At 45.3% G+C, this 13675-nt stretch overlaps 1 protein-coding gene and 1 long non-coding RNA gene across 2 annotated transcripts in view; one reads left to right on the top strand and one right to left on the bottom strand.

Moving 5' to 3' along the window:
* The window catches only part of LOC311514824, a 38340-nt gene that overhangs the window by 1588 nt on the left and 23077 nt on the right, over window positions 1-13675 (top strand). The window contains exon 2 of the long non-coding RNA XR_014709947.1: window positions 1418-1504. This is a non-coding gene — a long non-coding RNA (uncharacterized lncRNA). The remainder of the gene's footprint in view (window positions 1-1417; window positions 1505-13675) is intronic.
* On the bottom strand, window positions 819-7875 carry LOC311514823 (killer cell lectin-like receptor subfamily F member 1; the record flags this gene model as incomplete). Its single annotated transcript, XM_084617531.1, has 6 exons — window positions 819-948; window positions 3914-4020; window positions 4128-4273; window positions 5557-5700; window positions 6410-6505; window positions 7806-7875. The coding sequence occupies 6 exons, from the start codon at window positions 7873-7875 to the stop codon at window positions 819-821; spliced, it is 693 nt and encodes a 230-aa protein (XP_084473657.1).

Below are 13675 nucleotides of genomic sequence, written 5' to 3' on the forward strand. Positions count from 1 at the left end.
AAAATATGAGTTGTGTGCTTTTATTTGTAGAACAAAAAAACCTTAATTATTATTAAGGGTTTTTTTTATTATAACGCTTTTATCCAAAGAGCTTTACAATAGTTAGCTAACGGTACAAACAACATTTGGAAAGATCATTAAGTGGTCCACTGAGACCCTTAGAAATTTTCAAGTGGCCTGTGAAACAAAAAGTTTGAGAAGCACTGGAAGAGAGTAGCTGGAGCACAGTGCACTCTGGGATGTTCTGTTGCACAGAGAACTGGGAGGAAGAAGAAGCAGCCAAACTGGGTTAAACAGGAACAATCAGGGTCCCATCTGCACTGAATAAAACTGTGGTAAGTGGGTTACAGATATGTGCCAGCCTAGGCCACTGGCAAGGGTGGCACACAACTGCAATGGTTACTAGCCATGTGGTATGTGGACATAAAGGAACCAGTTCATTAATGACTCAGCATTCAGTGGTCCAGCATACAAAGAGAGAGAGCCAAGACAGTGCAACATTCAGGCTTTATTCCTTCCTCTACATGTACTTTCTTCTCTCATCAAGCACTTCCTGAAAGAAAAGTTCTCTAAATTTCTAGATGACAGCACATACAATCCAACAGGATATAACTGTTCAACACATCAAGACTTTTAGAATGATACCTTACAAGGCATACTTTGTACAAAACATATAATTATATCACCATGGTGAATATGGGGTGCTAGGATGTTGCTTTGGAGTACAGAATGTCACAAGTGCCCTCTATTGGGAAGCAATCCATTTGAACATATAGTGTGACAAGGCTTGCGTATGCAGCTAGTCCTCCTGCAGTGTTTCAGAAATCCAGCAGAGTTGCCTTTTTCTTACAGATCCACTTGTATGATGAATGACAGCTATCCGCATGAATCTCCTGCTTCTTGAAAGCAGCACAGCCCCCTCCACCTTTTCTGTCTTTCATGGTAAAACTGGGGGCGGGGAGGGAGAGGGATCTCAAAGATGAGCTAATAACTTCTGAAATGGGGATGAGGAGGCACCTTTATGCTTTTGGATTTACAAGACCAAACCCAAAATCAGGAATTTTCAGATCTGGGTTCTGTTTTCTCCGAACCATCAAAGCTCAGGTGTGTTTGGATACAGAGTTCTGATTTTGGACCACCTCTACCTAACTTTTAAGCTGGTTGAAGGAAGCAGTAAGTTTTTCAGATAGGTTTTGATTTAGTGTTTTGGTACAGTTAGAGCACATCTCCCCATATCTAAATGGATACCAGGAATGCAAATAGTAAGCAACAGGGGTTGCAACCGAGGCTTGATGGATGCCTACTAACTAAAGCTGGACAGAATTCCCCACCCACCCACCCACCCAATTTTGAATTTTCAGTGAAAAATCAAAACCAATCGTATTTTGACCAAACACTGACATTTTCATTCCTTCAGGCTGGAAAGAAGCTGCTGCCAATTGCAGAGGAAACAAGGACGTTTCAGCCAGAGTGAGCAAATCACAGAAACACTGCCTGAAGCAAGGTAAGTGCCTAGGATTCCTTTAGCAAAGGTCAGTCAAAACAGAGTTTAAGATACAACAGTGCCCCTTGACAGTCTCCATTTTCTCTCAGCAAGGACCAGCAAGACCAGAAACATTTCCCACCACGAGCATTAAGGCTTCTTCTGCTTTCCTGCCACACACACAAGTGATATCTCTGCCCACAAACCAACCCTTGCTCCTACTAGAGTGCCAGAAGTTTGTCTGCGCTGCTGTAACCCAGTTTCCTATAATCTTGTCATGCCTTCTCACCACTTTGTTATGTTAGCTGCAGCTCAATACATACACAGTTATACCACATCCTTCAAATAAAGCATGAACAGATTTTACAGAAAAGAGGAAAAGTGAGAGAGAGATTTAATGTTTTACTGAGAAACGTTTTACAGAGAAGAAGAGAATAGAGACAGTGGGAGAGTGGGATTGTAGCTGGGTATGTGAACTGTGAAGTTGAGTACCGGAAAGAAGCAGAAAACGGCAGGGGTAATGGTAAAAGAGGGCTCCGGAGAAAGCTTCAAAATGTGACTCCAGAGCACCCTGCAGGCTCAAAAAGCAGAAGGCAAATAAAAATCACACCACATCTATTATTTGTACATAATCTCATGATTTTAAAGCCAATCTTGTGATATTTGGTGAGTCTAACTCAGGGGTCTAACTATGGCACGCGTGCCAAACACGGTACGCGAGCCAATTTTTAATGGCACGTTGCTGCCTGCCAGACCCGGGCAGACAGCAGCGTGCCACTAAAAATCCTGCCAGGCGCGGCCCACTCTTTTCCTCCCCCCCCCCCCCGTCCCCCGCTCTCTCCTTGCAGGGCAGGCAAACTTCCCACTCCCCCCGCCTCTTCCCCCAGCGTGCTGGGTTCCTGCCCCTCCTCCTCTCCCTCCCTGCGGCTGATCAGCTGACGGCCCTTACTATGGAGGGGGAGAGGGAAAAGCGGAGCCACAGCACGCTCTCTGCTCTGGGGACCTTGGAGAAGGGGGGTGGAATCAGGGCATATCCCTTCCAGCCCCCTGCTGTGAGCTGTTCAGGGCAGGGGGCTGGGAGCACCCCCACAACCCCAGCCCACACCCCCAGCCCTCTGCCCTCACCCCTGCACCCCCCCCCACAACCCCAGCCCTCTGCCCTGACCCCTGTGCACCCCCCCACAACCCCAGCCCTGACTCCAGCACCCCCCACACATACCCAGCCCCCCCACACCCCATGCCCTGACTCTTGCACCCCCCACATCCCCACTCCCAACCTGAGCACCAAACGGGAGCTCCTGCACCCCCCGCCCCATTCCCACCTGCACCCCTCGCACCAAATGGGAGCTGCCCAGGTAAACGCTCCACACCCAAACCTCCTGCCCCAACCCTGAGCCCCCTCCCACATTCTAGCTCCTGGCCAGACCCTGCACCCCAACCCCCAGCCTGCTCCTTCACCCCCAGCCCTGTGCTCAGTGCACCCCCACCCTCAGCTCAGTGCAGAGAGAGAGGAAGAGAATGGGCTAGAACCAGGGAGAAGACAGGTACCTGCTCTATGTGGGCAGGGCCGGGATCCCAGACTGGCAGCGGGCTGAGGGGGGCCGGCAGCCGGGACCCTGGCTGGCAGGAGCCGGCAGATGGAACCCCAGGCTGGCAGCGGGCTGCGCGGGCCGGCGGTGTAAGATCAGCATTTTAATTTAATTTTAAATGAAGCTTCTTAAACATTTTGAAAACCTTGTTTACTTTACATACAACAATAGTTTAGTTATATAATATATAGACTTATAGAGAGAGACCTTCTAAAAAACGTTAAAATGTATTACTGGCACACAAAACCTTAAATTAAAGTGAATAAATGAAGACTTGGCACACCACTTCTGAAAGGTTGCCAACCCCTGGTCTAACTCATGATTTTTGAACATTTGGGGTTGGCGATACTGTGAGTGAGTGAGTGTTGCAGTCATGAGAAAAGAGTTAGAAGGCTGCTGGTCAGTGGCAGATGGTAAATGGGGTAAGTGTAAGTGTGGGGAGGCATTAGTGGGGGGGATGGGAAAGTGAGTGTGAGACTGAGGGGAAATCTGAGGGAGGCAGCAATGTGGAGTGGAAAAAATCAGCAGGGTTTAGTTTGAATCAGAGGCTAACACTGACCGAAAAGGATGTATCAAAAGGCTAAGGGAGGGCATGTAGTGCTCTTTCTACCTGAGATACACAACGTGACCAGGGAAAAGTGAGTAGCAGCTCTGTGGGATTTTGGTACTTTTCAAGTAAACATAGATGAAGCTCAGCCTGCCTCAGCACTCAAGAGCCTTCTTAGGCTGAGGTATCAGGGTAAAGGGAATGACACAATGGGAGCAGCAAATTGTGCACTAGGGCTGGGCAAACCAGCTGCTTTAGAACTAATTTAACTTCAAGAAGAAAAACAACACTGACCTGTATCCTTGTAATTTGGGGTCATCAAGCCACGTCCATCCTCCTTCTTTGAAATTTAATCCAATCCAGTGAAAACTAGCATCTTCATACTGGGTACTGAAAAATCCCTGTGGGTGAGATGATAACCTGAATATGTAAGTCTCTTGCTGAAATCCAGGAGTGTGGTGTCTGTTTTGCTCCTCTTTGAAGAATAGGGCAATACTTCAGTACTCACCATTTCTGCCTCACTTTCAAAAATCAGGAGGCTGGATTTCCTGGCTGCACAATAATCTTTGCTGGCCTGCCAGATTTTCTTCTCCTCTGAGAAGTAGTAACATCTTCCTCTGTACAGCAGCCACTCAGGAGGGCAGAGCTCATGCTCTGTTCCCGCAAGGGCATTCGTATATTTTTGGTCCTTTTACTATTCTTTACATTAGTACATTTTTTAAAGTTTATACCTGTGAAAATTCTCAATATTATAGGCTTTTCACACAAACTATACAAAGCTTTGCTGTTCTGTAGTTAAGAAAGGAAACTGAGCATCAGGATAACTAGATGCTGATCTGAACTCTGCTCGTAACTTGCTATAACCTTGGGGAAGTCATGTAGGCCCTCATTTTCAACACTTCGGGTGCCCAGCCTGAAGCTTTTAGGGGCTGCTTTTCAGATGTGCTGAGTATCCACAGCACACATTCACTTCAGATGGAGTTGTGGCTACTTAGAACCTCTGAAATTCAGGTCGACAATGTCTCAAGTTGGGCTCCCAAAATTAGTGGAGAGTCTTGAAATTTGAGCCTATCGATCTATGACTTCGTTTACCCATCTGTAAAATTATTATAACAATACTTATGCTGTCTTGTAGAGATGTCGTGAGGCTTAGGTAATATTTGTTAAACCCTTTGAGATCCTTGAATGAAACTTGCCTTATACCTTGGTATTAAAGGACAGCTTTCCGTTTTTTGTAGTGCCCAGAAAAATGCACCTAAGTTTTTGCACTCACAACTATGGTGGCAAATCCAACAATTTAGAGGCATAAATAACTGAGCTGCAACTACATTTTTGTTTGGATTTTTGTGCTCAACTAACTATGGGCACAAAAAAATGCAGGCACAATTTTTGTGGGCCTGATTTTACCTGCAAAAAAACCTCTTAGTATTGTATTGCCTTTCACTGGTTTGTCTCAATAAAGCTACATACTTGAAAGACCAGAGCCGTTCAGCCCCTGGAACACCAAGGCCCACAGTAGACTGACAGCTTTTCCAGGTGTTTGAGAACTGCATCAAATGTAGGTACCATTTACCCTTTTAAAATAAAAATAAATGCACACCACTGTAATATGTGCACTTAAAGGACTTTTCCTTGCCAGATTCATAGAAATTACTGCTCGTTTGGGTTCACCACCAGTAGAAACCTGCATTTGATCAGTTTTGTGCTCTCCCTTAATTTACAATGTGGATGTGGCCGTAGGCTGAATATTAGGATTACACTGCTCCCGGGGCAGTGTAAGCATACCTTCCGCATAGTGAGCAGCCTTCTACTACGTTGCCTGCCCCTGCTCCCACTGAAATCAAAGGGAGTCTTGCTATTAACTTCAACTGGAGCATGATGGGACCCAGAGATATGACAAACAAACATCTTCTTGCAGAAATATTTTATCTCCTCACCCTGTTTATTTCCACACAGATTCTCTTTCAGTCTGCTCAGTACCAAGGAGTGAGCTCCATGGGTATCTTCCACTGAAGTGTGGTTTGCATTATGTCTTAGTGACGCCTCTGTCTTCACAGCCTTTTCACAACACTCCCTCAAGGCTTACACACAAAAAAGGAGATAAATTGATGGTTAATAGGGACTTTGGTTACATAAAATGAGGGGAAAGATGGTTTTACAGCTAAGGCACTGGGCTAGGAAGTAAGAGATCTAGGTTCCCAGCTCTCCCTCAGCCTTCCACTGTGACTTCAGATGAGGTGTTTATATTCTCTGTCTGAAAAATAGGGGTAATGATACTTCCCTTACCTGACAGGTGGTGGTGAGGATTCATTCATTATTGATGGTGAGGCACTTGTGTACTACTGTAATGGGAGCCTGTGATAGCAAGGGGACTGGACTCGATGACCCAGGAGGTCCCATCCAGTCCTATGTTCTTATAAGTAGACAGATAAAATGTTGGTAGATGAGGCCTGGAAGGGACAGGCTAGCTCCGCACCATTTTATTATGCAGAGTATGGTCACTGGGGAAAAAGTAGATATTGACAATATGATTCTTCTCACTATACCTGTGAAACTCCACTGACTTCACTGGACTTATTCCTGATTTACAGCAAGGTATGGGAGAGGAGAATCAGGTCCATAGAACGAATACACCTTTTGGAGTTGACCTTCACCCTTCTCAACCTCAGATCAAAGTGATATCAGATTAATCACTCATCTGAAATTGCCCATCACAAACCCAAAATGCCAATGGCAATACAGTACAGAACTCACACTTATTGACTGTGCCATTTGGGTAGTGTCACTCACCTTGCAGAGCTAAGACGATTGCAACTCCTTGCAGCAGTGCCTTAGTCCCTAGAATTAGAGCAACAATGCACCAGCCTAGCTGCTGAGAGCAGGGACCTGGCAATAAGAAATGAAAGAGTTTGGTTTCAGCAGAGAGAAGCTGCTGTACGTTAGCTCTGTTCCAATAAGTGTCAGTAGCTGGGTAGTTTAGATCTGAATAGAGGTGAGAGGTGCCCATTGGTAAAAAGGAGTCTACAAGCCAGGCTAAAAGGTCCCTTTTGAACCCTGATACATTGTTAGAGGTGCTGCTGTTCAGAGAAGACAGAGTAAATTTTTTGTTAAGCGACAAGCAGATTGTGGGTTGGGGTGGCATCCTTCAAAGAAGATGTTAAATTATGTGCCTTTCTGCCCAGGTCCACTGGAAGTATGGTACTGTCTTGTGAGAAACTATGTTCTTTTGCAGCGTGAGAAGACTAGCACTTTTCTTCCCTACACTGATGAACTGGCAAGGTGGAAGTTCAAGATCACATACCACTTTGAGAAAAAAGTTAGGGGATAACTGACCGGAGAAGAAGGATGATCTTGTAGCTAAGATGTTGGACAGGGGTTTGGGAGATGGGAATTCTATTCATGTCGCTGCCAGAGGCTTCCTGTGTGACCTTGGGCAAATCATTTAATATTTTCTGCTTCCCAGGAGTGTTGTGAGGATTAATTCATGATGCCAGATCTTCAGCTGGTGTAAGTTAGTGGAGCTGACATTGAAGCTACTTTGATTGATATCAGCTGAGACTCAGGCCCTTATTAGGCTGTATGGCCCAGATCTCCAAGTATATTTAAGTGCCTATCTCCCATTGCTTTTAGTTGGAGTTAGGCACCTAAATACCTTTGAGGATCTGGACCTATGTCTTCTTTCTCAACTTTATACTGATCCAAGGTATAGAAGCAAACACCAAGAATAGTTTAGATAACACTGGTGCTGCACAGAAATATTTTCTTTACACTTGAAATTGAACTTGTCCCCTAAGAGTCTATTAAAAAAAAAACAAAGCTATTTCCACTAGGATCTATATTTCCCTTTGAATTTCATATTCAGCAGCTTGAGATTTGACACCCAACAGTAATCTCACTTGCAGCAGTGTATCTAGACTGGCTTCTGTGAAATTACTCCTGGATTATGCTGGTGAGATCAGAATCAGACAGCGGAGTGCCTCACCTGTGGCTTCTAATGCATCGGCATCTAGAAATACTAAACCAAACTTTTATTAAGATAGAGCCAAATCTTGCTCTCACTTGTATCTCCTACCCAGAGTGGAAAGTCTGATTCTGTGCAGAGAAAGATAAGAGAGGAGAGAGACAACACAGAAAATAAACTCCATATCTGTATTTTGTATCAAACACACAGGTGTCTTAATCCTACCTGTGTAGGAGCTTTGTTTCCTTTCTTTGAATTGTGGGGTTGTGTAACCACAACCAGCCTTATCCTCCATCTCTAGGTCTCTAGAGTATGAGCTTTACTGCCAGGCAACTACAGACGGCAAGTACATACAGGAAGGGAGCAGGGGCAGGTCTCTTGAGAACTTCTAGGGGAAACTACACAGCAGATTGGCTATCATCATTTCCTTGTGACTACTGCCTCGCTTCGGGATCATAGGTGCCTCCTACCAGCCACAGTCAAGGCTGGTTTAATTCACTATTCACCTCCTCAGGCTGAGTTCATACTAGCAAGCATGTGAATAGTCTCATTGAATCTCCATAGGATTATGTATCTGCTTAAAATGAAGGATGTGCTGAAGAGTTTTGCTGAAAAGGGATGTGATAATTCACATGTGCTTGAGTTCTTTGCTAAATTGGGGCCAAAAAGATGATTTCATAAATATGTTGCCTTGTTCCTACTGTGCATATCTCTGACCTTCCCCTAGAGTCACAGCAGGAAGTGCGTCAGGCACAACAAGAGCCTGAGTTAAACTGTGGGGAAGGCAGCCAGTCAGAATGGATGTTCTCCCCAGGCAGGGATGAAATTTGCATGAGGGTTGAAATTTCCTGAGTCATCCCCAGTCTGACTCCAAGAGAGGCCAAAACTATGCCACAGGATATGTAATCCCAAACTGCAGTTATGGCCACTGGGGGGTGGGGGAAGGATTGGGCCCTGTGCACTGGGAACATACACTCTCAGGGTTATACCTGCATCTTTGTGGTATGGACACCTATGCTACTGATTCCATGTCCTGGGACAGGCCCTCCTGGACTGCTCTATGCATATGGCAGCAGCAGAGGTGGGAGATTGATCCCAGCAATGTCCTTGTTCATATGCCACATGTTCCCTGTCACATCTTGCATATGGATATGGCTGTTGTCCAACAGTATGTCAAGTGTGTGTGTGTATACTTGCACATGGTTCCAGGAAAGTCCAAACAGGGATATTCTTGCTGGATTTATCCCAGTGTCCCTATATCCTGTGACTCCTGCTGGGTGTTCAGTTGGACTCTGCTCCATTTCTGGGTCTCAGACTTTAAAGCTAGATGGGACCATCATAACCATCTAGTCTGACCTCCTGCACATCACAGGCCACCACGCACCCACTCCTGCAATAGGCCCATAACCTCTGGCTGAGTTACTGACGTCCTCAAATCATGATTTAAAGACTTCAAGTTACAGAAAATCTACCATTTACTCTAGTTCAAACCAGCACATGACCCATGCCCCATGTTGCAGAGGAAGATGAAACCCCCCTCTCCAGGTCTCTGCCAATCTGATCAGGTGGAAAATTCCTTCCTGACCCCAAATACAATGATCAGTTCGACCCTGAGCATGTGGGTAAGACCCACCAGCCAGACACCTGGGAAAGAATTCTCTGTAGCAACTCAGAGCCTTGTGTGTTTTGTGAGGGTCTTGTGAGTCTTTTCTTCCTGTTTCTGTTCCCTTTCCCCTCCTGCCTGGGGTTGGATTGGCTCAGGAGTGAGCTCTGAAGATGTTGCTGGTGCTGTGTTCAACAGCAATGACCAGGTTCTGAGTGACTGCTCTTTGTCTCTGGCTGGTTCATGTACCACGGCTGGTGAAATGAATAATTGCACAGCAGCTGGGTAGGGTGGTGTGGGGGAGTCGGGGCGGTCACCTGGTCAGGCAGTTAAAAGCTCAGGCCTTTGGAAAATGTAGCTCTGAATCTGTAGGGATCATGAGGCAGCCTCCTCCCCATGAGACAGGTCTCCAGAACACATAACACCCACTCTCTTTAGGGACCAAAGGGTTCCAATTTATATGTAACAGGGTCTGAACGAGCTCTCCCCTGACAGCTAGTGATGACCTGGGGAGGGGAAAAGACTTCAGGAGCAGACTGTATTTACATGAACACACCTACTCTGCCTAGCTATCCAGCAGACAGAGCTGTGTTGCCAAAGTGATCCATTTTGTCTGGTGTTGGGTTACAAATCACTTTACTATTGAATGCAGGGGAAATGATTATATTGTCCTTATTGTCTGAGCAAAGGACAGCAGAACTGTGCTTAGCCTGCCCTGACTGAGGAGGTTACCCTCAACTGAACTGCACTTGATAAGCAGGGGGTAAGGGGCTAAATCCTAGTGAAAAAAAGAGACAGGGTGCGGGTAGGTGTTCCTATCTGGTGGTGTGGATTCTACCTAAGAGTCTTGGATGCTATTCAACAACCCCTCCCCTGCCCCCATTTAAAGACAGAGCTGATTAGACTCAAATGTGAATCTTTTTTCTTTCTGAATCATTCATACACCATCAACATGTTGCTTACGATGCAAATAAGGCTCCACCATCCCTACCTGTCCTGGGAAAATACATGCGAGACTAGAGGAGTAAAAGTAAACCGAGCTGAACGTCCTTTGGTTCTGTCGTAGAATTCGATGTGCAGATGCAGAACAATGCTCTAACCAGACCCTTTGTAAAGAAGAAAATATTTCTCAGGAAACGATCTATCACCCCAAGGGCTGGAGCCTGTGTGTAGGGAGACAACTGACTGCTTGATTGTGGAATATGATACAGAAGGGAAATGTGGTTATATAAACACACTCTGATTTTTTACAATGGCTAGGAAGGCCTGAGTGGATTTAAGAAAAAATCAGCTTAGTGGCAACTAGAGAGAGAACGATCTGCTGTTGCTTCCCATCCTGACACAAGACTCCTGAAGGGCTGGAGAGACCATACGCTTCTGAGCAGTAACACACCGATATAGAACACTAACTTCTGACTCTATGGGCCTGATTCCCCATGGCCTGGCACCATCCATAGTCATTTCCCCCTAAACAAAGCGAGTGCAAAGTGAATGGAAAATACTGAAATAGTTTATGAGGTGGGAGAACTCATCAGATTCTGACATCACAGTCAGTTGGGAGGCACCATGGAAGGGAAACTTGGGCAGTTGAAAATAGATGGGATTTTTATTCAGATTCTTAAAATCTCTGGGCCTGATTCCCCACTGCAATCACTCCAGTTTTATACCAGTTTCACTCCCCTGACATCACCCAGTGTCACAGCCTCGTCTTTGTACAATTGAAATTGGTTTGTATTAAAAAGCAATATCAGGCACATTTCACAGGCAGTGACAGGAAAGAGTGTGATCAGATACAGAAGTTTTCTCCACTTCCTGCAGTGACATTCACATAGTGGCCAAAGCATTTAAAGTTTGCTAAAACCACAGTGCTGTTTGCTGACTGCTCATGCCAAATTATGTCAGCAAAGAGCTACCCAGCAAAGACATTTTTCTCATAATCTCTCATGAATGTGAGCAAGAAGGCTGAAGTGTAAATGTTATAAATGGAAGAAAGACTCTTGCAGGGAGACTGGAGGGAGGGACTGAGAAGAGGATGGTGAGTAAGGGTGAATGTTACTGGGTTCAGAAACTGAAGGGGGGCAGTAATGCAGGCAGGAAAGAAAAAGGCAAAGAAAGCCTGATCCAAAGCCCATTGAAGCCAACAGAACTCTTCCACTGACTTCAGTGCACTTTGAAAGAACACTAACAAGAAGGATTGGTATGTTCACATCGTGAGGGTGTTTATACTGAAGCTGACCACCTGTGATGATCTAGTTGATGGTCCTTGTAGATGAAACAGCCAAGAGTTTCTCTGCCACTGAGGCAAAAATTACCAGTGAAACCTTGCAAAAGTGCCATTCCGGTATGCTATATGTTCGGGGCAAATGTAAAATTTGTGCCAGGATCATTCAAACACTGTCTGAAACAGATAAAGCCATCTTCCTTGTCAAGCAGTTGAAAAGCCTGAATGTTGACATCTGCATTTTATCTGAAGTGTGATGGCCAGGGAAAAGAATGTTGAGCACTATAGATTTTTGTTGTTAGGCTGCCCCAATAGGTTTCTCCAGCAAGGGGTGGCTATTGTACTTTCCCACAATGACCGATGGGCACTGCAGGTTGGTAGGTGATTAATGAGTGACTTAGCAGCATCTGACGCCTTACCAGCTCTGGACATTTTACCACCATCACAGTATATGGTACAAGACCAATGATGTGGCTGGAGATGATTTTTACCAGCAACTGCAGTTATTCCTCAATGAAACTCCAAGAAGATATGTCATCATGAGAGATGTTATCATGATCCTGAGTGACTTTAATGTTCAGGAAGGAAAAGATAATGACACCTGGGTGAGTACTCTCAGGAAGTTTGGTATTGGGTAGAAGAACAGGGACAGACAGTGATTGCTGGAATTTGCAGCTGCCAATGACAGGGTGACCATTGGCTTGCTCTTCTGTCATCCAAGGTTTCACAAACTGACCTGGTACAGCCCAGATGGTTTCATTGTGACTGTTACTGATCATGTCCTTATTAACAATCATTGGTGATCAATGGTCACTGATGTACGCCTTCACAGAGGTGCTCCACTTGACACTGACCATCAACTTCTACTGACAAAACTACTTCTTCACCTTTGAAGGCAGACAGTAAATGGGCCAAAATTAGTGCAATTCAACCAAAAGCTCGTATTGCATCCAAGCTATCAGATAGCTTTCTGTTCTGACCTGTGTAAGGCCACTGAAACATTACAGACTGAAGTCTCACTTCCTCTGTCCGCAGTACTGACTGCTGCCAGCTTGGTGCTGCGGCCTCAGCCCTTCAAACATCAACCGTGGATCAGTGAAGAGATGTTTACAGCAGTTGGAACTAAGAAACAAAATGAGGTGGCACTTCTGAAACACGTTTATCGAGAGCTGGATTTGACTTCAGAATGTTGTCAAGCCACTGTAAAAAAGATAAGGAATCCTGGTGGTTGACTCAGGCAGCCAGTTCAGAACAGCCTTCTGCCAGGCACAGTCTCTGAACCCTCTACTCAACTTTGTGGTGTTTGCGGGGGAAGGTGGCACAAACTTGTCCAGTAAAGCATCAGAATAGTATCATCTGCCATAGTCTGCAGGATCAGTCACATCGAAGCGAAGATCATTTCAAGATGCTCCTCAACTGAAGAGGGGCCGGTACTTACAATAGAGCCACCTTTCTTCAATCAAGAAGAAATCCAGATAGCAGTCCATAAGCTGAAGTCTAGGAAGGAACCAGAGGTTTACAGCATCACCCCTAAGTTGCTGAAGACAGGTTAGAATATTATTATACCATGACTGCAAAGGCTTTTCCAGACAATCTGACACACCAGTATCATTCCTGATGATTGGAAGAAGGGAATTATTCTGACTCTGTTCAAAAAGGGCTATAAGGCTGAATGTAGCAACTATAGAGATATTATGCTGTTGTCAGTCCCAGGGAAGTCCTTGCTTCTGTGTAAAGATGCTCTAAGCCAGCAGGAGAGAGCTCTCCCACCAGTTTAATAACTCTACCTCCCTGAGAGGCAATAGCTATGTCAGCAAGAGAGCTACCCCCATAGTGCACTCTACATGGGGGGCTAAGGTCAGTATAACTATATCCCTCAGGGGGGTGAATTTTTCACCCCCCTGAGCTACGTAGTTATACCACAGTAAGTGTACAGTGTCCACCTGGCCTACAGCAGTGCAGATATGCTGCTGAACTGCTGCAGCATTTCAAGTGTAGACAAGTCCTTAGAAACACACAGTCAACAGTAGCCATTTGCTTCATGCTAAGGTAAGCACAGTTCAAGTTTTGGCCATCATTTTTCAATGGAATTCTGGAGAGGGTGAAAACATGGGAATAAAGTTGACTCCATTGTGAAGTTGGCATTTAAATTAAGTAACAGGGCCACCAATAGTGTCTGTCCCCCTTTTACATATACATGCATTCACACGCACACCCTACCTCACCCCAAATCAAAACTAACCAGCAAGTACCACTTCCTCAACTCTACTT

The sequence above is a fragment of the Lepidochelys olivacea genome (assembly GCF_965140295.1).
Source record: "Lepidochelys olivacea isolate rLepOli2 genome assembly, chromosome: 1".
Classification (NCBI taxonomy): Eukaryota; Metazoa; Chordata; order Testudines; family Cheloniidae; genus Lepidochelys; species Lepidochelys olivacea.